Here is a 27,063-nt window from a genome sequence, read left to right as displayed (position 1 = left end):
CACCACTCCGACACGGAGGTCGTCAAACTTACACATCTCAAGTGTGTTTGTTAATATAATTTTAGTAACTTTATTATTAGTCAATATCTGCAATAATAATTAATAGGTATATAATAATAAAAACAATTAACAGTTAGTTAATCAAGGATAAAATAAAAATAGAACTATAAGTGAATATTCCATTTAATCCACAATAAATAAAAATTAGTATATTAATTAAATAAATTATTAAATTATTATTTACCAAGCAACCGCTCAGGTTATTATTATTTTTTTTTATAAATGCGTTATCAGCTACTGTACAGGGTAGTATAAGTATATAAATAAATAAATAAAAATTATTTACAATCATTACCGATTCGTTTATTTTGACAAAGTTAGCAATAACTGTGACTATACAGGCTTCTGTTGACGGAATGTGACTTTTGTAACCATGTCTAATTAAGCTATAGTTATAGTTGATTGTTAACTTTGTCATTTTATCAGCTGTTTCTTTGTTAGTTGGGGGTTAAACCTTGGGGGTTAAAACACTCCGTCAGGACCCATTCACCAATATGATTTAGTCCTTTTTGATGATAGCCTGAAAAGTATTCGTACATTAATTCTTTAAGAAATATAATTAAAGTTAAAAAATAGTTTCGACTTAAGTCTATATTCATATATCGATTCGTTTTGCTTACGGATAGTTGAATATCTATTATCGTTTTTTATAGAAATATTGATTACTCGACTACGCTATGTAGTCATAGAACGGTTTTATTGAAGACGTAAGTACAACTTATGAATTTCGTAGCAATCAGATGAAGGATCTAACAAAGCACAGCATTCATTTTATTTAGACGGATACGACTAATGTGTCTTTGATGTTAACTACCACTATCCGTAACTCGTAGACATTAGATCCGTCAGTTTATAATGGATGCTTTGAGGATTAATTATAGTTTTTATATAATTTCATTATTCGTAAGCGAAATGATTCATTTCAGAAACATCGAAACTGAATCTAGATTGAAAAACTAGCAAAACATTTTTCGTTTGGTATTAAAGTTTAAGCGAAAATAAACATTATGGCATAACAATTTCAATATTTAAAAAACATAAGTTTGTATGAAAGATATTGAATAAAAACAAAAATAATTTTAACATAAAATTTACTCATGCATTCGGCAGCGTTTATAAAAAGACATGCGTTCAACTGGTAAAAAATATACGACGTATTCATTAAACTAACTCGCGATTAGTCGAATACAATCAATAAATTACAATTAAATTATATGATAAACGATTTTTTATTAATATAATAAAAAAACGAACACGTTTTTTGATAAGTGTTATTTTTTACCAGTTATTATTATTTGCAAAAGAAAACACTCAATATAATAAGTGCATGCAATAATACCATGCAAAGATCATTTTATCTCATGCTGATAATCTTTAGTCGGTCACCTGAGGAGAAAACAGTTTCTTCAAGCCGATGATCGTGGCTAGCAGGAGAGCGATCTTGGAGATCAGGAGGGCCTTTCCAACCATCAGGTATAGACCCTTGAATGTCAAAGCTCCGAGCAGACCAAACTTCATCGCGGCAGCTGCCAGGAAGGGACCCATGTTTTTGTTCCTGGCTCGTCCACTCTCAACGGCCTTGTGAGCTTTCATTGATACTCCTAAAAATAATTCAGTGTTATATATTATAATTATAATTGTATAAAGTTAATGTAATCCTTACTAATGCTTTAAAGGTGATAATTGTAACTATGTATGTTTAATTACTCTTTCACGCAATGTCAATAGGTATTGAATGGTTTTTAATAAAGTAAAGTAAAGTAACAGCCCGTAAATTTCCCACTACTGGGCTAAGGCCTCTCCGTTAAGGAGAGGGTTTGGAACATATTCCACCACGCTGTTCCAATGCGGGTTGGTGGAATGCACATGTGGCAGAATTTCGATGAAATAAGACACATGCAGGTTTCCTCACGATGTTTTCCGTCAACCCCGAGCACGAGATGAATTATAAACACAAATTAAGCACATATATATAGTTGTGAAATCATCGGTTAAGATGCACGCGTTATAACAACTGGGCCATGTCAGCTCCGGTTTTTAATGAAACTTTAAAATAATTTAAATACCTGCATTGAAAATATACATGAATGCAAAAGGTAACGAATTAATAGAAATTTGTAATTATGAACCTTGGTGTGATACAGTTCTAAACAATAGGCCAATTCATATTTATAAATCCATATCGTAATAACTAAAATATTCATTAAATATTTTCTTACGAAGCTTCTTGTATTATTTTAAATTCAATTACGTTTAATTTTCAACGAAAATAAATTGTCTTTACATCTAATTAGGGAAGAGACAATCGCCTTGACAGCTCGTAATTCAAGTTGACAAATTGTGTTTGAAAACGATAATTATTTAAAGACAAATAATAAAGAACAAGAAGCAATTACGAAATGGGAAATATTTTTTTCTCATTTCGTGTTGAACGAGTACACTGACTATAAAATGATTGTGAACATCCCGCTGAAGGGCCTACTACCTCGCTGATCCGAAAATCAACCAGGGTAGTTAGTACTTTTTTCATCCGACACTTAAATGTTTCTCTACAATTTTCCTTTCTCGATGAGATTAAAAAACACAAAAAGGTACAAGTCAATGCCCAGGTTTGAACCCGAGATCTTCGGTAAAGATTCACGTGTTTTTACCATTGACTCTTCTGAGATTAGTACTATATTTTATATATTATTTGACGACCTCCGTGCTCGAGTGGTGTGTACACCGGTTTTCATGGGTACGCCACTCTGAGGTCCCGGGTTCGATTCCCGCCCGAGTCGATGTAGATTACCATTAGTTTTCTATGTTGCCTTGGGTCTGGGTGTTTGTGGTACCGTCGTTACTTCTGATTTCCATAACACAAGTGCTTCAGCTACTTACATTGGGAACAGAGTAATGTATGTGATGTTGTCTCATATTAATTAAGTGTGTATGTTGTTTTGTACGTATGTGAAAATTTATGGGAGAAGAAAAGAAGACGATCACTTACAGGAAGGAACAAGGGAACAGTCTTCGCAGTCAGTATACACCTCTATACCAACTACAGGCACAAGGGACATGACATCTTAGTTCCCAAGGTTGGTGGAACATTGACGATGTAAGGAATTGTAATATTTCTTACAGCGTCATTGTCTATAGGTGATGGTGACCACTTACCATTAGGTGGCCCATATGCTCGTCCGCAAACTATTTCATAAAAATAAATAAAAATTTTAACAAAAAGAAAAACCGACTTCAAACAAAACACTATTTTAAAACAAATGAATATGCACGAAAAAGTAATAAAAATAATTGTGTATTCAACATATTTTTTAGAGTCTTCCTAAGTTAAATGAAATGAAAAATATTAGAGTACTTAAAAGTCGATTAACGATTATATCATGTAGTTATAATTATTGGTATATTTGGAGCCGGTGTCAGCCACGGGACCCTTGATTGATCCAGTATATTATTGTGTAAAAGGTAATTTGTAAAAAACATATTTGTTAAAGTATTCTCGTATTTTTTTTATAGATATACTGTAGGGTTTTATTGGCTGACACCGACTCCAAATATAACAATAATTATAACTACATGATATAATCGTTAATCGACTTTTAAGTAGTCTAATATTTTTCATTTCATTTAACTTAGGAAGACTCTAAAAAATATGTTGAATACACAATTATTTTTATTACTTTTTCGTGCATATTCATTTGTTTTAAAATAGTGTTTTGTTTGAAGTCGGTTTTTCTTTTCAACCGACTTCCAAAAGGAGGAGGTTATCAATTCGTCTGTATTTTTTTTTTTTTTTTTTTTTTTTTTTTTTTTTATGTTTGTTACCTCATAACTTTTCACTGGGTGGACCGATTTTGATAATTTTTTTTTTGTTTGAAAGGTAGTGCTTCCCGTGGGGTCCCATTTTTTTTTTATTTTTTTCCGATGATGGTATCCATATGAAAACGACATAAGTCTCACATTTGCATTATGTATATGCGCGACAAATAGGTAAATAACTGAAAATCACGTAAACCAATTTTGATAATTCTTTTTATATTATAAAATATATACTTCAAGGTTAATTTGGTGAAAGTTTGGTAAGGTTCTGAGCACAGGATCCATGACAAAGTAACGGAACGGAAGGGAACGGAACAATTATGAGGAGCACGTTAGCGATACTCAGTCGAATCTTTTATTTATAGGTTATTTGGATATTTGAGTCACCTTCCGTAATGTGGTTATGTTTATGTAATTATCATTGTCGAATATTATAATCAACTAGCTACCCACCCCGGCTTCGCACGGGTGCAATACTGATACTAAATATACTACAGAATTTGCTTATTTACGACATCACATCGCAAACTTCTAAAATTATTAGTGTTTCTTTACTATATTGTTCATGTATTATATACACAAACCTTCCCCTTGAATCACACTATCTTTTAAAAAAAACCGCATCAAAATCCGTTGCGTAGATTTAAAGATATAGGGACAGAGAAAGCGACTTTGTTTTATACTATGTAGTGATGGAACTCCTATACGGCTCGCAGTTAGGGTGTGATATGGGGCAGAATTTCTTACTATCTTTAATCAAATTTTGTGTATTTGATGTGATGTCATATGATGTACGAAATATAGTCTTTTTCAAAGTTTTTTTGCTGAGTTCGATTACAGCTCTTTCGAGGGATCCTTGTAGTTTACGCCGCGTGACGTATTAAATCCGCATTTTCGAAAGTCTATTTTTGCTTTATTCGCAAGTTTCCTTTGAAATTGTCCTCGAAGTAGTTTCTGACTCATATAAACGGAACGCTTAATCTATCCATATTAAAAAAAATTAGTTAGTCAACATCAGCTTCACTTAAAATCAAAAAATAAATAAAAATTTTAACAAAATGAAAAACCGACTTCAAACAAAACACTATTTTAAAACAAATGAATATGCACGAAAAAGTAATAAAAATAATTGCGTATTCAACATATTTTTTAGAGTCTTCCTAAGTTAAATGAAATGAAAAATATTAGACTACTTAAAAGTCGATTAACGATTATATCATGTAGTTATAATTATTGTTATATTTGGAGTCGGTGTCAGCCAAAAAAACCCTACAGTATATCTATCAAAAATCAATACGAGAATACTTTAACAAATATGTTTTTTACAAATTACCTTTTACACAATAATATACTGGATCAATCAAGGGGCTCGTATCGCTTCTTTCATTTGATTGTTGGGGCAAGGGCAACGTGGCTGACACCGGCTCCAAATATACCAATAACTATAACTACATGATATAATCGTTAATCGACTTTTAAGTAGTCTAATATTTTTCATTTCATTTAACTTAGGAAGACTCTAAAAAATATGTTGAATACGCAATTATTTTTATTACTTTTTCGTGCATATTCATTTGTTTTAAAATAGTGTTTTGTTTGAAGTCGGTTTTTCATTTTGTTAAAATTTTTATTTATTGTTAAAATTTTTATTTATTTTTTGATTTTAAGTGAAGCTGATGTTGACTAACTAATTTTTTTTAATATGGATAGATTAAGCGTTCCGTTTATATGAGTCAGAAACTACTTCGAGGACAATTTCAAAGGAAACTTGCGAATAAAGCAAAAATAGACTTTCGAAAATGCGGATTTAATACGTCACGCGGCGTAAACTACAAGGATCCCTCGAAAGAGCTGTAATCGAACTCAGCAAAAATCTTTGAAAAAGACCAACTACATTTCGTACATCATATGACATCACATCACATACACAAAATTTGATTAAAGATAGTAAGAAATTCTGCCCCATATCGCACCCTAACTGCGAGCCGTATAGGAGTTCCATCACTACATAGTATAAAACAAAGTCGCTTTCTCTGTCCCTATATCTTTAAATCTACGCAACGGATTTTGATGCGGTTTTTTTTAAAAGATAGCGTGATTCAAAGGGAAGGTTTGTGTATATAATACATGAACAATATAGTAAAGAAACACTGATAATTTTAGAAGTTTGCGAAGTAATGTCGTAAATAAACAAATTCTGTAGTATATTTAGTATCAGTATTGCACCCGTGCGAAGCCGGGGTGGGTAGCTAGTTGATTATAATATTCGACTATGATAATTACATAAACATAACCACATTACGGAAGGTGACTCAAATATCCAAATAACCTATAAATCAAAGATTCGACTGAGTATCGCTAACGTGCTCCTCAGAATTGTTCCGTTCCCTTCCGTTCCGTTACTCTGTGATGGATCCTGTGCTCAGAACCTTACCAAACTTTCACCAAATTACCGTTGAAGTATATATTTTATAATAAAAAAAGAATTATCAAAATTGGTTAACGTGATTTTCAGTTATTCACCTATTTGTCGCGCATATACATAATGCAAATTTAAGACTTATGTCGTTTTGATATGGATACCATCATCGGAAAAAAATTAAAAAAAAATGGGACCCCACGGGAAGCACTACCTTTCAAACAAAAAAAAAATTATCAAAATCGGTCCACCCAGTGAAAAGTTATGAGGTAACAAACATAAAAAAAAAAAAAAAAAAAAAAAAAAAAAAAAAAATACAGACGAATTGATAACCTCCTCCTTTTGGAAGTCGGTTGAAAACCTCAAATAATGTCATTTCCCAGATTAATAAATATGATTTTGATAAGATCTAAGCTTTTTAGAATACTAGACTTTGTATAAATACTTTTAAAGAATTTTATATTTATAATAAAATACCATAATCCGTTGACAACAATTAAGAAGAATAGAAAAAAATTAAATGAACAAGAAATATTTTGTAAAGAATTAGTGAATTAATTTAAATGTAAGGCAAAATATATACAATGGCTAGTTTTTTTGAGCAAGATAATCGTTCAATGAATACTTGATAAGTTTATTTTTTTTTATAAAACTTAGAAGGACTTGTAAGAATAGTGTTTTATTTGAAAATGGAACAGTAAACTATCAATTTCAAGAAATATTAGATATAGTATGACACAACGTAGATGTAGCATCGGCTTCAATGGTACAATACGACACAACTTAGATGTAGCATCGGAAAATTCAATAAAACCGATTACTGCCGATTTACACAATCAATAGAAATAACTCCCTATCGTGCCATTCGACGCTATTCGTCGCTATAGATTCCCGCTTCAGTTCGACCCGAGAAAACAAGTGCATGTAAAATTGACGAATATATTAGGTCATGTGATATTACAAGTTATTACGTTTGTGTAACGATCATATTCACATGAGAAATAAATATTGATATTTTGGGATGGCGTACTTAATTTGGATGTAATCGGTTTTACGAATTTTACATCTAAGTTGTGTTGTACTATAACTAAGTATAACCTATCAATTGGAATGATTATGTGCGCAAGCGTAGATAAGTCAATTCCATCACTAACATAAGTCAATGGGATGGAAAACAAATATGACCAAAGAAACTTAAAACTCAGGACCAATTGCTTTACGTGATTTCCGAGGTATGGGATTGTCAAATGATAGATTTCGCTATAAATTTGATGAAAAAATCCAATACTATTTTTTGTACCGTTTCAAGACCTAATATCTCGATAGCTATCAACTATATCAACGAGTAAATTGGATAGAAGTTTGAATATAGAATAATAGAGCCGAATTAATGAGGGCAAGAATAAAAATTGACAAATATTATGGAAAACTTTCTACCCTTGCTCATGTCAATAACTTTGATACGTGATAGTATTTATTTGTCGCCAATTAAGAAGTAGTTTCCAAAATCGATACTATCTATAGTAGAGCTAAAGCTGATGAATTATCAACACAAATTATAAAACAGATGAAAATTCGGTGTTTGCCTGGTTTTGAACCCGCAATCATTCATTGTGATGTACGTTCTAACCACTGGACTATCTTAGAAGGTGACATGAGAATTAATTCTATTAGGACTAGAATAATGAATACATGGTATTTAGGAATATATTTTAACACATCGTGTATTTACACAGTTACAATGTAGTGACTAAATGTTGGTAATTAGACTTTAAACTAAAACTAGCATTAGAGCGCCTAATCGTAGGCAATTATGCTTGGAACTAAACTACTTTTAGCACATGAAAAGTCATTAAAGTCCAGTGAATGTTTAGCACGCTATAGTTATGACGTCATCATTAAGCTGAAACGGACAATCTGACAAAATTATTTCGATTAATGAAATAAATGAACTTAAGTTCTTTTTGTAAGAAAGCGCTGAAATAACACCATCAAAAGCATCCACTTACTTTAGAACCACAACGCAATATGTGTGAGGAAATATCATCCCTAAAGGCCTTGCAATAAGCATTATTTTGCCTTGTAATCCTGTATATAATCATTATATAACAAAGATAAATTAATACACACCAACACCCAAGCTGCCATCCTTTTCCTTCTTTCCAGCGATCACAACATCAGCATTATCCAGAAGTCTGTATCTCAGCGAACGAGTTGTGGCGAAGTTCCAGAGCTTGTCTAAGATGACCTGTTGCGCCTGGTCTTCCAATGTGTTGCCAGCTCGTGCCAAAGTCTCTGGCCTAATTGGCATTTCAGCTGCGGCACCATTACTGAAATTAAAATTTATTAATTACAATACGAATTTTAATCGTTAATGGTCGTTTTAACACCAAATTCTCAATTCAAAAATATTGTGTGTGATGCTGCCTGGCAATAAAAATGTAGGCACGTTAAAATGACTGTGGTAAAACAACGGTACAGACATAACATAATATGACATAGCATAAAAAAACAGCAATAGACTGTATCTTATTTCGACGTTTTGTATGGTCAACTATAAGCGCGTGTATGACCGTCTCAATTTTGTTTTCTTACAAGTAAGCTATGCAACATACATATATTTTATATATGTATATTTAACAACATGCTATATCTTTTAGTTACTTAGAGATGACTGAAAGATATAGCATGTTTACATTATACCAATCTGATTATTTGGTTTTACATAAATTGGGAAAATAAACAAAAATTAGTAAATTGTAAAATCAACTCAATTATTACTTTAAAATCCAATCAATAAATGTTGTCTCATATTTACTTATTTCAATTATTACTTTAAAATCCAATCAATAAATGTTGTCTCATATTTACTTATTATTATATAAATAAATATTGACCAATGTCACATACATTACTCTGATCCCAATATAAGTAGCTAAATCACTTGTGTTATAGAAAATCAGAAGTAACAACGGTACCACAAACACCCAGATCCAATACGACATAGATAACTAATGAGGAATCGAACTCGGGACCATACCCATGGAAACCGGTGTACATACTACTAGGATTCTATCACGGATGTCGTCATTATAAAATAAATCTCACTTAGAGCAAAGATTATTAATTAATTTTACAAATTAATAGTATAAAATCACTAATTGACGTTTGAGAATTCACATTCAAGTTACGTAAGGCAAGGATCGAATGATTACCGATCGTAAAACACAAATACAATCACGATAAATACGAGCGACGATCGTTACCAATTAATTCAGTAACGAATTACTGTATTAATTGGTAACACTACCATATATAATCTGGAATTATTACGTCACACTCCCCGATCCGATTCCATTGTTATAAATGGATATTCAAATTGAGATTGGACTGTAATAATCGTTATAGCAACGAGAAAACGTTCTGAAGACCATCCATGTATCTTTAGGACTATCGAGTAAAAGACTCCCGTGGAAATAGAGCCATCCAATTTTGTAGTCCTATCTTCTAAGCCAATGAGATTGAGTTTTCCGAATCGTCAGTAATCGAAAAGTTACTGTGACTAAAATAATATAGATTATGTAGCTTTTGTCTGAGGTAGATGTAATGAATAATTAATACATTTTACTAGATGGTAGAGTTTTGTGCTAGATATGAGTTGGTAGCAACCGTTCTATATGTTACTACTAAGTAGCAATAGTATTATTGTGTTACTGTTTTAGGGTCTGAGCTAAGATCTCAGTTCCCAGGGTGGTGTATCGTCGATGTAAGGTTTTAAAATTTCTTACACCACAATATATGTTCAGTGGTGACCACTTACAAATGTTGTGTACCGATTTGAAGAGCGAGTGAGTTCGAGTAACTAATCAGTTCCAGAGATCGATAGAACATTGACAATGTCAACAATGGTTAAAATTTCTCACGGCTAACTAACTTATGATATGAAAAAAATATATTGTAGTCATTTTAAAACATTTGAACGAAATTTAAATCAAATAGAATTAACAGTAAACTATTCCATAACATTTTGTAACCAACCCACGATGCTGTTTTATTTTTTTTCATTTCATATTTTTGTGTTTGTCTTTCGAGTCTGAGAAACCTATGTACATATGGTGTCATATCATAATGTGTGTGTTATCGTAACTTAATATGTTGTAAATATAATTGCTAACTAGAATTATTAATCATGTATGGATGAACCTTTACCTCTCATCAATTATCATCAGGTCATCAGACAGTTGGAAGGCAGCGGTTCTCAACATTCTGTCGACATATCCAACGAGCTCGACCGCGATACACGAGGACGTCTCCCGTGATGCGCATTTGTTTGTGAGACCACGCTTAAGCGCTTCTTCAGATGTTGACATCTAGAAAAGAAAAATGTATACATATAAAAAATATCTTTAACATCCGGTTCCTATATTTAACAAATCATTATATATTAATAATCGATCCGATGATGAAGGAGCCTAACGATTCATTTCTATAAGTCATATATTTATTCTACGGGCAAGTAGCAGTAGGTATTCTGCACTTTTGCGTTCTGATTTTAAAAATTAGTGAGTCAGGGGAACTTCTGACTATATAAATATAACATCTTAGTTTACAATGTCAATGGTCTATTACCAATATTAGCCAATAGTGGTCTTTAGGTAGTGGTTAGAACTTACCATGAGTTGGGTATCTACCTTCTACCTTATGTTATAAAAAATTGGATGGGACTCGAATGTACTGTAAACTTTTTTATAGACGATTTTGAATTACAGGCAATAACCTTCGGCAATTACCCTACTTCCGGTTAGCTAAACGAATATTATATCTTGTATATGATATCAAGGCATAAAGGAACTAATTAAAAATCCATTTCCCATACAGAGTATATTTCTAATGAGTGTTAATTAATATAAGTTTTAATTCCCGGTTAATTTCAACAATTAAAATTTAAGATCAATTTTGGTGTAAATTGATACATACTACATAAATTATATTTCAGAAATGTTTCGAACAAATAAGTTTGGGAGGAAACTCGAGGAAACTTCTAAAAGTACGAATTAATTTTAATAATTGCGTATAAGATATTATACTTTATACAATATTGTAATTTTCAAGTGTATTTGTATACTTCAATTTCATGTACGAATACGTATAATTATAAATTAATGTTCTTAAATATTTTAACAATCAACTTCTTCAATGAAATAATTACACAGAAATATATAAATTAACTTTATATAACCACAACAACAACAACAGCCTATAAATTTCCCACTGCTGGGCTAAGGCCTCCTCTCCCTTTGAGGAGAATGTTTGGAACATATTCCACCACACTGTTCCAATGCGGGTTGGTGGAATAAACATGAGGCAGAATTTCTATGAAATTTGACTCATGCAGGCTCACGATGTTTTCCTTCACCGCCGTGAACGTGATGAATTATAAACACAAATTAAGCACATGAGTATTCAGTGATGCTTGCCTGGGTTTGAACCAGCAATCATCGGTTAAGATTCACGCGGTCTAACCACTGGGCCATCTCGACTCTCAACTTTATATAAATTTATTATTTATACTAGATGCTTGCGTTGAGGGTCAGGCGTTAGGCTTAAAATGTGTATGTTGTTAACCCTTTCTGAGGGTCTTTTTACCTACCCACCGTTTAAACCCGGTGCATTAGTTTTTCCATGAAAGAGCAACAGACTAAGAGACGGACAGTCTTATTTTCGCAATTATAATATAAGTATAGAAGTTCTACACATACATAGTCATACATTGGGTATAAGTCAAAGCAAGCACCATTAAAGTGAGAGGACTTTGACCATATCTAAATCCTCCGTGGTCGAGTGGTGTGTACACCGGTTTTCAAGGGTACGCCACTCCGAAGTCCCGGGTTCGATTCCCGGCCGAGTCGATATAGAGATTATCATAAGTTTTCTATGTTGTCTTGGGTCTGGGTGTTTGTGGTACCTTCGTTACTTCTGATTTTCCATAACACAAGTGATTTAGCTACTTACCTTGGGATCAGAGTAATGTATGTGATGTTGTCTCATATTATTAAAAAAAGCTGTCTGGTCTTTAAAATAAAAAAATAATAATCTCACAGACACGGGCAATAATTTATACGGAGTTTAGTCGACTATGCATAACACATAACAACGATCAAGTGTGTGCAAAGAACACAGGTGCATTTTCAAGTTCAGAGTTCAGGACCAAAGGCTCTCTGTGAAGAAATTCTTGACAGAATCAAATTATAATATTTGGTGGTTGTGGTTCAACTACTAAATAGTAATACTTATGTTTTACATTTGCGTTCTTGTTTGAAGAGTGAGTTAGTCATTGTAAGGTATTATAACCGTAGGTTTTCTATGTACCATGTATACTAGTATCTAAGTACCATTAGATAGGAATTTTAAATTAACATGGTTATTTTTATTATTAAAGTTATTAATTTCGGGATATTTACCATGTTTTTTATTTTTGTTCGGTGGAGCTCGATATTTCGACATTGTCTACGAATGTCTTGTTCACGAGACTGTAAATATCCACCGAACAAAAATAAAAAATATGGTAAATATCCCGAAATTAATAACTTTAATATTAGATAGGAATACCCAGATCCAACGACCCAAGGGTCTTGGAATTTTGCAGTACGCTACTAGTCCCATTATTCAGTCGTACACTAACATAACTGTTAGTAGAGATTCATCCAACGATAAGTGAAATTTAAACTTAATTTCGAAATAATCTGATTTAAAAAGCACTTTATATAAAGCAGTTCTAAAGGATACAGAAACGTTTCAAATAATTCATTTAAAAATGTACTTTACATTCAAGTATTTTAATATGAAAAATGTTTAAAATTCTGTGAAGGTATTTTGTTTCGAGATTTCTTTATCGAATTAGTTTTGAAATAGTAATTAAGATTTTCATTTATTTTTGTTATGGAATGTGTCGCTTGTTAATTTTTTTTTCTTGTGCTTCGTGTCATTAGTCTTGAGGCTGTATATTGTAAGATCATGGGTAACAAGGCATTGATTCATAAAAAAAGAGAAGTAGCCAGCCAGAATCGATGACCTGTAAAATGACCTGATTGGTACGTAAATTGCACTTTGGGAGAGGTCTATGTCTATGTCTAGCTAATGGAATGTGATTGACAAGATAACATAATATATTAAACAATAATTCCAAATATACATCCGAAATTTGTACAAAAAAAAAAGAACTTTACGACGGTAAAGCTAGACGTAGCTACTTGACGAAATGTAATACTTTTATACTCTTGGATAAATTTTAGTTAAAATAAATGTATCTTTATAATTAAGTCTACTTAAGTAAAATACTTAAGAGATTATGTTATATTTATTATTTGCTATAAAAACATCTTTAGGGAGACATTTTATAAATAACTAAATTAATTTGACTAGAGTTTACATGTCAACGCACTTAGACGGTAGATTATGATCTCTTGCAATTTAAATTTTTTATGAACCTTCGATTATCTTGATAAATTTTTAATTAAAGTATTTTTTAAAAAAAATAATCTCTTATCATTGTAATGGTCTATACTCTATAGTAATAGGAGAGAATAGTTATGAAATTAAAGAGTGTGGAATATAGTTAGCTTGAGTGCATTGATCTGAAATCGGATAAGCGGTAATCAGTAACATCTGGTTTTAACTCCGCATAGTAAAGTCCTCGTTACTCAAGATGTTCGGTTTTATAATAAAAATTCCTAAAATACCATTTATAATAATAAAAATGTTTCAGCTTTATTAACCAATAATTTAAAATCATATGTTAAGAAAACTATGATTCATTTAAGACTTACTAAATAAAAATCCGTTATGATAAAACCTGTGAGTATTTATTTAAATGCTTTATTGAACACCATGTATATATATATAAATATATATGGGACAAAAGGCGGAAATGCCTGAAGCCATTCTCTGCCAGTTAACCTTTAGGCTAATCAGAAAAGCAAAAGAAGGCGGTGATTAATAAATAAATAACAATATAAAGGAAGCATAGGAAAGGCGGGTATTCGTTGATTTCCATGCAATTTCAATTTCTAAAAACAGTTTCTATTGAGTTTCATTCTGGTAAGATCTCCATTCCTAAACGGCATCACGTTAAATCTAAACTAACATTTCAATAGTTCACTTGATGGTAGGGCTTTGTGCAAGCACGTCTTGGTAGGTACCACCCACTCATCAGTTATTCTACCGTCAAATAACAGTACTCAGTATTGTTGTGTTCCGGTTTGAAGGGTGAGTGAACCAGTGTAACTACAGGCACAAGGGACATAACATCTTAGTTCCCAAGGTTGGTGGCACATTGATGATGTAAGGAATAGTTAATATTTCTTACAGCGTCATTGTCTAGGGGTGATGGTGATCACATACCCTCAAGTGGCCCATATGCTCGTCCTCCAACTTATACCATAAAAAAAGTTTTACACTTTTGATCGAAACATTTCACGGCGTGATTTGGGAGGTGAACCCCACTTGTAGATTGAGACTTATCTGCAAAACGGCGTAACACTCTCCTATCCATTTTTCCCTAAGTCACTGTCATACACATATGTTTCTCTTAGATCCTTGTATATACGTGACTCGTAAATTAATATAATGATAGGATATAGCATTTTAATTATTAACATTATTTTAATTATTAATTTTCTTTTTTTAAACGTCAAATCAATTTCAAAAACTGGCTTTATTTCACAGACATCACAAAATTAAGGCAAATAAAATCGTCAAATATATTCGACGATAAGTAATTTACAAATATGTTCTTATCGAAGTTTTTTAATAAGTGGAAATAAGTTAATAAGTTTTTTAATAGGAAAATTCAAGTAGTGGATGGCATTGGTGAATTGAGCACTACTCATTCGATAAAGAAGTAAATTGCATTGACAAAATTAAATAAGGAAGCTACAATGTGAAGTCGAAGAGGCCACAGAGTGAAGAATTTGATAGAAGTGGCATTTTTAATTATACTAATATGTCTATTATTATTATTGATAGAGTTGAATTTAGTAGAAATTTGAAGTTTACTTTGTATTAGTAGGTGATAATTTGCTTAATAGTCAGTCAAGAAGTATCGAAGAGTATAAATAAATATAAATATTAGACAATATTACATACATCACTCTGATCCCATTCTGATTAGTTAAAGCACATGTTGTTCTGAAAATCAGAAGTATCGACAGCACCACAAACATCCAAATATTTGCTACATCGACTCGGCCGGGATCAAATACTTATAATCATAAAACACGTGCAACTCAGTTCATGGATTCGAAATACAACTTTCTTTTTTGCATCGTAAACGATATATTGTCTTCATGTAGTACATGTGATTTAGTCGTATCTAAAGAATTTTCAGTTGAATGACGAAGATAATAGGGAAAGTTGGAAAAACTTATAAAGATTATAATAACATAAAAATGAATCATTGTAAGCGTATATAGTTTCTATATTAATAAAAGTTTACAGAATAACTTATGACCTTTAATATGCTTAAAGGTTATAAGTTATACTAAGCTAAGTGTGTCCCTTGTGCTTGTAGTTACATTCGCCTATTTGCCCTTAAAATTAGAACACAATAATAATAAGTATTACTGCTGAGTGGTAGAAAAAATACGATGAGTAGTTGGTACCTATCTACCCAGAGAGACTTCTATAAAACTCACCAGCTAGATTGAGTGACTAAGTTAGTTTGATATTATTATGCATGCCACTTCTATAATAATTTTTATCTATATGAATTTAAAACAAAGTAATTCAAAGTCAATCGAAACTCAACTAATTTTAAAGTCTTTTGTAAGAGTTTCTTTGTATTGAGTTGAGATCGTGAGAGTTGATGGAAGTGAATCGACTTTAAATTCATTTCATTCATTCAGGTTAAACGTACTCAAATTAGATATTTATTCGATTCTATTTTATCTTGTTTCAAGTATATTTTATATGGAAATTCCTTTTTTAAGTATGTTTGTATAGAGAGAAAACTACGCGAGTACCAACTAATTACCAGTTGAAAGACATATAACATATGAAAGCGCTGAGATAGCCCAGTGGCTAGAACGCGTGCATCTTAACCGATGATTTCGGGTTCAAACCCAGGCAAGCTTCACTATTTATATGCGCTTAATTTGTGTTTATAATTCATCTCGTGCTCGGCGGTGAAGAAAAACATCGTGAGGAAACCGGCATGTGTCAAATTTCATCGAAATTCTGCCACATGTGTATTCCACCAACCCTCATTGGAACAGCGTAGTAGAATATGTTCCAAAACCCTCTCCTTAATCGGAGAGCAGGCTTGAGCCCAGCATTGGGTAATTTACAGGCTGTTACTTTATGAGAAATATCCATTATTTAAATAATAACTTCGTTTTAACGACATTTATGTCAGCGGTGCATTCTGCATGTAAGGAATTGTGTGTGTATATATATCACCGTAAAATTATAAATACCGTTAGTTAGATTTTTAGTAGTTAGTTAGATTAAAATCTATCTAGTGTAATTGTAAGCTGTTGAAAGATAGTGAACGTTTATTTAACTTACAATGAAACGTGTACAAGTACGATAGATCATAATATTTTGGTGAGGTTAGTTTAGAGTTTTTATATTTTAACAGAAATTTATTTCGATAGATTATAATATACTGAAAAATATTCCAGTCAATTGTGTGCTTGGTAGTTACGGTACGGTACGAAAGTTTATAATATTTTGGTGAGGTTAGTTTAGAGTTTTTATAATTTAACAGAAATTTACTTCGATATATTATAAAATACTGAAAAATATTACAGTAAATTGTGCGCTTGATAGTACGGTAGGCAGGATTAAAAAAAAATAATGGTTCTTTACTGATGTACTCTATAATTAAAAATTAGGAAGAGTTTTTCCGGTTCTTCTCTGTAGAGTTATTTTTGGAACCGGTGGTAGTTTTACATTTAATTGAACATTGTAATTTTTCAAAATGCTTTTTTAAGCCTACTTGAATAAATTGTATTGCGATTTTATTGAACACAATACATTTTCTCACCTAAATTTTCAAATAAAGACCTAGCCCCGATAAACTGCTATCTGCTGTAATTGTTTCATCTGACTATTAATATACTAAGACTAAACACTATTAGTCAGTTCTAGATTACTTTTGGACTTTTAGGCTTCTATGGATATTTAAATGGTATATTCATTGTATTAAAACTGCCTAAAACAAAATTATTTTAAAGTTAGCTCCGAGCTATCTTATACCTCGGGTACAATGTGTACAGGTTAATATTAGTATATTATAGTAATCATGTGTGTTAGTATATTATGTTTTGAAATCCAATGAAAACCCAGCTGCCTGTAAGTAGTGCTAGGAAGCTTGTGGAAATTTCTAGAAAAGTTTTTTGGTCACGAACTTAATAATTTACTATTTTTTTTTAATTGTAATAGTGTACAAACAGCAAGAGAAAGATTATGAGGGTATAAAAAATTAAAGAGATAGCTATATATGTCATATTTGAGAAATTTGGTATAGGAAAAACACAAGTTTTCACGTGATCAATAACGTCGTAAGTCGTCGTAAGCCGGTAAATATTCTCCGTCTCATCTCTCTCCGGTCGAATCGAATTAAGAGGCTTCAGACTCAAATTTGTTAATGATTATCATAAATCTACTACCTGTTAATTTCATTAAATTACAACTGTACCATTAGTAGTGCTAAACAGATACTAGTATCTGTATGTGTGTGTGAACAACCAGCGCACTTTCATATGTTCTGCGTAGTTGGTAACACTTTTGAGATTAGACGCCGTGTCAGAAATCGGATCATCATCATCATTTATTTATTACTTGTTGTCTCGTCATGCTATTACACTTATCATTATGTTTAAGTTTATTTATGATAGAGGTCATTGACCTTAATAATTTTGGTAATGTTCAATTAATAAATTACTCCGAATACGACAAATAAGAAAAGATGATGACGTGATGCGTGTCTTTTTTTTAAAATCCCTTTGTTACAATTTTTATTGATATTTCAATAACAAAACAACATTGTAATTGTTAATGTTATATTTTTTCGAAAATTCTAATGCTCGCGTTTCGTTCTTTTTGTTGTTGTAAAAGATCCATTAATTCAAAATATGGCCAGTTATTAGTTGATTTGATTCGAAAAGTTAACAGCACTTAAGTTATCAAGTTCTGTTGCTCTGAAAATGTTTTATTTGTAAAGGTGTTGAAATATTTTTAAATCTAGCGTTTTTAATTAACGTTTATAAATACTATTAAAGCAAGTGACAATGCCTACGCGATGGGAATCGGAGAGTTCTAGTTTTCCACTTTCCACGTTAATGTGACTGCGTGACATCCTCAAGGCATAAGCGACAGCGTTTTTATAAAATTTTCGAAGATTTATATACATTATTCAGATAAGTTTTGCAAAATATACTGATTATTGTCACCAGTGTTACAACATGCAGGAGGGAAATAACAGCTTCATTCTCAATATCATTTGCAATGTAAGGAATAAGTAATAATTCTTACAATGTTCATGCCAATGTTAATTGGCAGTGGTGTCCCATTTACCAGTATATCAATATATATGATGTATGAGAAAAAGATAAGAGAAGCTTTCAAGGAAAACTTTGAGTGTAAATAAATGCGATTAATTTATTTATTAAAGAATTAAAGCGTCCTGTAAGCGATGAAAGCGCTTGATGATTTAAATGACTTAAATTTTACTTGTGTATAAATATTTTTGTTGAAAAAAATTGTTGCAATAACTAAATTAGTTTAATTATCAACAGCTTATATAACAAGTGAGGCAGTTTTGACAGATTGGAATCCCATAAGTTGTGTTTGTATCGTATTATATGTTTGATGTATGTCTTTCTATGTGTTACATGTTGTGAAGGCTATTTCCCGTTCCACGATTTGAAACCATATCACCCTGATCTCAAATAGCGTTACTAATATATATTTTAAAATTGTTTTTTAAGCCCGCTTCCGCTTATGGCTTAATACTGAGCTACAAAGTGCATCTCTAGGGCAAGAGTTTTAATTACAAACGCCACTAACTATGTATTAATTTAAATTAGGTCAGGAGGGAAAGCGATATCGGTATCCCATTACCGTATCTAATTGATAGATACGTTAATATGCGTTTTCTTTACCTCGATAGTTTTATATTAGAAACGCTTGAGTTCATAACGTTAATTACGACATTTGCGTTATGACTTTTTTTTTTAAATTGTCATTCGAAAATCAAACTACCTTCGCTATGATTTTATTTTGTGACTGGCAAGTTGTACTCTATTTCTTTCTCATATCATTGACACGGCATAGTTAAGCCAATCACTCATCACATTTATGCCACCTTACAAACATTAATGAATAATAATTTTATTTGAAATTGCATTTCAACTCATATTATAAAGCAAAAGGAAGCTAGAGCGCCTGGTAGATTATAACCATATACAATTTCTCTACAGGCAACATAACCAAATACAATTTCTCTACAGAGCCATTGTAGTGACTTGTGACGTGTCTTTTACTTAACATCTTCTACATTCATCGTTTTATAATGAATGAATGAATTAATTATCCTTTATTGCACACCACAAACAAAAAACGACAACAAAGAACAAAAGAAAGTAACACAAAATTAATAAAATTCAAAAATAGAATATTAAAAAAGAAGTAGATATAAGTAGATAATCTTGAGATACCTAAAACGACTTGGGTATCATTTTACAAATTGATAGTTTCGTTATGTAGATTACACAAAGAAGTTTAGTATGAAACTCGATAGCTAATCTTTTCTACCAAATCAATTACATCATATGACGTACTGTTTTTTTATTTATAAAGGTACATTTATAAAGTACATTTAACATGAATTAAAAAATAACAGTAAATTTATAGTCCAAAATTAAACTGTCCATAATAAATTGCCGTTTAGATACAGAACTTAGATAGATAACCATCTATATATTTGAAGTTGTTTAAAGAAATTAATATTTGCTTCAATCATAATTTAATTGTTTGATATTTAACCTTTTCTCTTTTATAAATAAAACAATTGTTTTAAACGAAAATACGTCCACGTTTTTTATATATTCTTTCAACTGTCGACATATTCTTTTATCAAGTAAAGGATAATTGAAAGAATAGCCTGAAGGCATACTTTTACGAATAATATTTACAAAGCGAAAATTAAATAATAAAACGATCTGAATGTTGTCCATATAAAATGATTTAAATAATTATTTATGAAGAGATTATTTATTTTTTTAAATAGTTACCACCCACTAATCAGATATTATACCGCCAAACAACAGTAAGAAGTATTGTAAATACAGGCACAAGGGACATAACATCTTAGTTACCAAGGTTGATGGCGCATTGACGATGTAAGGAATAGTTAATATTTCTTACAGCGTCATTGTCTATTGGTGATGGTGACCACTCACCATCAGGTGGTCGTCCGCCAACCTATTCCATAATAAAAAATAAATAAACACGTAGATATATATATCTAATCATTTTAACGTTTTATGATAACTACATTTGATGAGTTATTACCTCAAAAGTTGATTACTAATAAACATTATGGTTTTATTTTCCAAATTACTAGATGTTTCGGTTTTATTATGTAATTATTCTAAATGTATAAAAGCTAAGCAATCAGTATTATTACAATCATAATATAACAATCGGTATGAATCAACTAATTACGATAGACCTAATAATAGATCAGAAGTGGCGAATAAAAAAAATATGGAAATTAGAATGAATTCGAAATTTAAATTTTGAATTATATATAATTTATTTAAATACAAATTATGTTTACTTACACACTTTACATTAGTCTTTGTATTTGTGAATGGAACAGCGTGATTTTCTGTGAAAAGAGTTTCTTCTGTAACGTAATAGAAGTTAAGTTAAGGACTGTTGAAAACTCACATCAAAAGAGATTTAAATGGGGGTTAAAGTTAGTATGTAAGTTTATTTTAGTTTGAGTTTATTTTATTACGTTTAAGAAGTTATAAATATGAAAATTACTGCTCCGTTTTATTTTTATTACGTAGGCTTTGGTTGTTATAGCAGTTTACATGGTAAGTGACATAAATACAATAATTTCTTTTACATTAATACTTGTGTTCGTTCAGTGTTCGAAATTCAAATATAATTCTTGATAACTTGAAAGTTACAACGTTAAATGTCAGATTTTGAATATGTTTCTTTTTTATTTCCATTTTTTTTATTAATAACACTACCCAAAATTAATAGAGATGAGAAAAAGCTATTAGTATATTATACTGTTTTGTTTTTATTCTTTATGTATGTTAATTTCAAGCCATAAGATATCAAGCTCTTGAAATATGTTGGAATTTTTAAAGTATTTCCTTGATAAAAATATCTACTTGTAAGTTATCCAAAGGTTTGATAACTACAAATAGATATATGTGTGCGTAGGATGTTTAATTAATTAAATATTTGTATGTGTGTGTCACATAGTTTGACAAATTATTATATTAATGGAAAATCAATTTCATTTAACGCGTAATTAGTTCATTATTACTCGCTTAAATTTTCTTTTAATTTGAGTTGTTTTATTATATTATAATAAAATGTTTTATGTTGACGGCTGTTCAAAATATATTCAGATAAATTTACTTCAAACAGGAATATTTTTTTATAACTTTTTAACGCTGTTTATTTATGGTATTGGTTGGCGGACGAGCATATATGCCACCTGATAGTAAGTGATCACCATCACCCATAGAAAATGACGCTGTAAGAAATATTAACTATTCCGTACATCGTCAATTCGCCACCAACCTTGGGAACTAAGATGTTATGTCCCTTGTGCCTGTAGTTACACTGGCTCACTTACCCTTCAAATCGGAACACAACAATACTGAGTACTGCTTTTTGGCGGTAGAATAACTGATGAGTGGGTGGTACCTACCTAGGCGGGTTTGTACAAAGCCCTACCACCAAGTAGATGATGTATTACCAGTTTAAAAATATATTTGCAATTAGCGTATAAACAACGCGGCTTAATTCGCAGTCGTTTTTAAACGCGATAATTTATTCGGATTTAAATTCCCATATTTATTCATAGTTATATATTAATATATGAAAATAATTCAAATTATATTCATAATATATGTATATAATGTGCTTCATTGCAAGAAATGGGTGAACCGATTGTAACAGTTTTAATTGCATGGAACAAGTTAATTACAATAAATAATATTTAAAAATAGTAATTATCAAAATTATAAATGTTATCTTGTAATTAATTAGTCACAATTACTTTTACGCTAAATCAGTAATTCAATAATTCACTTATTTTATTTATAGCAATATAAACATTTAAAAATGATAGGCATGAAGTTGTCTGTATTTTTTATGTGGCAAACGAGCAGGAGGCTCACCTGATGGAAAGTGACTACCACCGCCCATGGACATCTGTATCGACTTCTCTCTTAATTGACGATTTAGCGAGCGATTCTACAATAATTTTGAAGATAACATCGAAACGCACACAGCGTGCTAATTCAATGTAATGTAATGTATGTAATTATATTATAAAGAAGTATAACTTCGACAAAATCAAGGGTATGTAGAGAACCGGTTTGATTAGAAATTAATTAAATAGCAGCCTCTTCCAGACCACCTTTGAATAATACATATAAAATTTATAAATCACTAACATATTAAAATCTTGAGCGAAAATTGCAGGTTCAAAACCAGATACCACTGTACCTTCATATGTTTAATTTGTGTTTACAACTCAATTGTCCTCTACATAAGCAAATCTGTCGAATGTGTATTAAAGTGGCGAGGTGGAGTATGCTCCAAGCCTTCTCAAAGTAGACTTTAGACTAGAAGTAGAACACGTACACTGTAAAATAATTACTGATTTTAATAAACATTAATTCTAAAACTACTAGAATAATTAATTTAATGTAATAGCCGATAATGATACAGACGATACTATCTTAACGCTAATTAATTAGTATTAAAAGCTAGAAATCATATAAGCATGCTCATTTACACTTCAACGTACGTGAAACTGGAGTTTGATACACACTGCCATTTAGTTTCGCTAAGATAAATATAATTTTATACGAGCACTAAATTAAATAAATCATTTAATATACTGGAAACTTCTAACAAGATTGAAACAATGATATAATTTATTGATAAAAAAATATCACAAAAATCCTATGTAACTAAAATGTTTCACAGTAAAACGTTGTCAAATCTTGTCTGAGATTGCTCCCAATGTGACATTGAAAGAATATTGTCAAAGTCAAAAACTTTTATTCAAAATGGAAGTGTTTACACTTTCTTATTGATAGTTGAAAATCTACCACCGGTTCGGAATATAATACCTCAGACCTGAGAAGAATCGGCGAAAGAAACTCAGCGGGTTCTAATTTTTTTTGTAATATCAATTTCCAATATATAATAGCATTCAATAAGAGTACATTGTGATTTATTACTTCAACATACATATATTTTTATAAATAGTGGAGCATATGTATATTGAATTGATGTACCTAATATGGTAGGTGTTGCAAATGGTTCCTGTAAAGTTTATTTTATTTGTGTTATGATATTAAAAAAGTTATTCGAATTTCAGTATTAAGTACGACACTAATTCTGTTTCATTAAAACATTTAGAATGTAATATGTTTATTATATGTTTTGTACACTAATTGCCCGACCCGGTTTCACGTGGGTGGAATAAATATAAGAGTGTGTACCAATTTTTTTGGACTGAAGAACAAATATAAAAAAGGAAATTCTTGTTTTGTTCCGACTATGAAAGTTTAAATTCTGGCCTTTCCTTATTATAATAAAATGCATGCATAAAATCATTCTTTATTGTTTAAAAGCACTTTAAAATCTGCTTAGATTTGAGATAAAGAAATAACTTTGTCTTACCCTATGTACTATACATAAATATAACAGAGTAAGTAGTAAAGTAAAGCAACAGCCTGTAAATTACCCACTGCTGGGCTAAGGCCTCCTCTTCATTAAGGAGAGGGTTTGGAACATATTCCACCACGCAGTTCCAATGCGGGTTGGTGGAATGCACATGTGGCAGAATTTCGATGAAATTAGACACATGCAGGTTTCCTTACGATGATTTCCTTCACCGCCGAGCACGGGAAGAATTATAAACACAAATTAAGCACTTGTATATAGTGGTGCTTGCCTGGGTTTGAACCCGAAATCCTCTGGGCCATCTTCGCTCATATTACAGAGGATGCATTAAAATATATGCTTCTTCACTGAAGTGTACGATCACGAATATACGGTTGTCTTAATTTTACTTACACAAAAAATCAGTACGAAAATTAATTCATGTAATGTTCAGAGCCGTGAGTATCATTTTACATCGCGTTGATATTATTTATTTATTCATTCATTAATGAAAGAAATCTGAGAAAATCTCTTGTTCACGCATGCGTAATGAATCGATCATTGTTTTTCATTGTGCTTTTACGTTTTCGTGATTTTACATTTTCGTTTATGACAATTTAGTTTTATAATAAGCCGATTATTATTTTTATGTGTGTGTGTGTTTTATTTTGTTTATATAAATATTTTGTGAATATATTAAAATCCATAATTATATTATTGATAAAATGGAACATTACGCACGCAATAAATTCTCACAATTAATAACGTTCCATTTTTAAACTAAAAATGTAATGATAATTTCATAATTTCATCAATATTTTCATTGATCTTCCGTTCATTATATAACAGATCCAACTCACCTCATTCTCAATCTCCATCGATCCTACGATCCCGACAAGCAAAACAGTTATTAAAAAGCTCTTCATTTTTTATCGGTAAAGTCCTTCACTTCACTAGCACCGTGTGCTATCACTATCGATATATTTTAACACAGTTTGACAACCGCTGCACTAACGGCAAATGCAGAAATGCGTAAAGTTGAACTGTTTTATACGTGCATGCATGGATGAACAAAAAGTGGGGAAGCGGCTAATACATGTCGGTTTCTCGTTAGTCTATGAGAAAATCTTTAAAAAAAATGTACACATATTCCCAAAGTTAATGACATAAAACCCAGTACACAAAGAAATTAAAATTAAACGTACGTAATTACAATTTTTTTATAAGATTCGTTGGCTGGCAATTGGCGGGCAAATGCGCCTGATGGAAAGTAGTCACATCTATCAAAAGGCTTTTGAACTGTAATAAATTTAACCATTCCTAATGAAAACACCAAAGCACATTTTTAACTTAGTAAAAAAGGCATATTATTCGATACAAGATTTTGTAGATGACAAAAAAGCTTGGAATTAATACCTGTTGACTTCCAGGCAGGATACATTACATACATATGTATATAATTGTATTTAACTAATATGATTGTATTTTTTAAATGTTAAAAAAGAGTTACTCCTGAGTTTCTTGCCGGTTCTTCTCGGTAGAATCTACTTTCCGAATCGGTGGTAGCTTCACTTAATTGTTAAATGACGATTCAAAAGTGCCTGTAAAAGCCCACTTGAAAAAGTTTATTTTGATTTTGATTTTGACCAACTATCATATCCTTACTTCCTATAGATGAACATGCTCATTAACCTTTCAAACCAGAACACAACAGTTATTATTGCTGTTTGGTTGTAGAATATATGTATTTAAAATGAGCGGGTTGTACACAGATGGGCTATGATGATTTAAAAATACCAATGACATATGACATTATAGAATACTTTGAATCGCGTTGTTTTGTTAAAATTCTTCTCGTTCTCTCATCAGAAAACTAACATTCGAAAGAAGAAGACACAAAATTATCTCTAAACACCTCCTACAAAATATTAATAGGTAAGGTCACGTACAATTTTGGTATTTTAGTAGTCCTTCATTTCCACTGACGATATATTTGTCTTAATTATTAGTAACCAGCGAAATAAAGCGTCAATGAAAAGTGATCTTTAGAAAAGCAGTTGCAATGTCCTGATGCATATACACTTATTTCTAAGTAAGATTCAATTCACACACACACATAATTAAAAAAAATGTGATCGATATCATTTATTTATTATATTTATTTTTATTAAAACAAACAGTACGAATTCAATTTCATAATTAACAATTAATAAATGGTTACGAATAAAATTTTCCGATGACTGATTTTCCAATTAATTTGTCATAAATATTTTAAACGGACAAGCTTGTATGATAATTTAAATGAACTACTTTAAATTATTTAATCGCGTTAACATAGCAAATATTATATATGTTATGAAATATGTGCATAATGTCTTATGTTTTAACTATTTTAAATAAATAAATATAATCTTTTTTTATGGAATAGGTTGGCGGACCATATGGGCACCTGATGGTAAGTGGTCACCATCACCCATAGACAATGACGCTGTATGCATGTCAATGCGCCACCAACCTTGAGAACCATGAGGCTATGTCCCTTGTGCTTGTATTTACACTGCCTCACTCACCCTCGAAACCGGACACAACAATACTGCGTACTGTTGTTTCGCGGTAGAATATTATTTTATTTCGATTATTATACACATATGTATATAATATTAAATATTCTTTAGACAATATATCTATTTGTATATTCGGGAACAGTATGATAGTAGATGATGATGAAATACATATGTAATTAAATTTATAGAAAACTGTTTGATAAGCTTCGGAGTGGCAATTGTTTCACTATAATTATAATCATAATTTTTTTTTAATTTAAAAGATAA

The 27,063-nt window shown here is 31.1% G+C and overlaps 1 protein-coding gene across 2 annotated transcripts; it reads right to left on the bottom strand.

Annotated features, from left to right (window-relative positions):
- Positions 1 to 165: 165 nt before the first annotated feature.
- LOC124539788 lies at positions 166 to 25,269 on the bottom strand. 2 transcript variants are annotated; one of them, XM_047117141.1, is made up of 5 exons: positions 25,093 to 25,269; positions 10,505 to 10,665; positions 8,426 to 8,625; positions 1,447 to 1,661; positions 166 to 565 (listed from the first exon to the last, which is right to left on the bottom strand). In XM_047117141.1, the coding sequence occupies exons 1-5, from the start codon at positions 25,156 to 25,158 to the stop codon at positions 560 to 562; spliced, it is 648 nt and encodes a 215-aa protein (XP_046973097.1). In that variant the 5' UTR covers positions 25,159 to 25,269; the 3' UTR covers positions 166 to 559. The 2 variants fall into 2 exon arrangements, with proteins under 2 accessions (XP_046973097.1, XP_046973096.1); XM_047117140.1 differs by having other exon boundaries at positions 166 to 580; positions 25,093 to 25,268.
- Between the last annotated feature and the right edge of the window lie 1,794 nt (positions 25,270 to 27,063).

The sequence above is a fragment of the Vanessa cardui genome, chromosome 23 (assembly GCF_905220365.1).
Source record: "Vanessa cardui chromosome 23, ilVanCard2.1, whole genome shotgun sequence".
NCBI classification, from domain to species: Eukaryota; Metazoa; Arthropoda; class Insecta; order Lepidoptera; family Nymphalidae; genus Vanessa; species Vanessa cardui.
Note: the sequence above shows the minus strand (reverse complement) of the source record. Positions and strands in the feature narration are given on the sequence as shown.

Bases quoted from the DNA above. Each gene is read 5' to 3' on its own strand.
- LOC124539788 (XM_047117140.1), bottom strand. From the start codon at position 25,158: ATGAAGAGCTTTTTAATAACTGTTTTGCTTGTCGGGATCGTAGGATCG. The intron at 10,666-25,092 runs GTGAGTTGGATC...TTTCTTTTCTAG, and splicing joins CGATGGAGATTGAGAATGAG to ATGTCAACATCTGAAGAAGC. The intron at 1,662-8,425 runs GTGTGTATTAAT...AATTATTTTTAG, and splicing joins GGATGGCAGCTTGGGTGTTG to GAGTATCAATGAAAGCTCAC.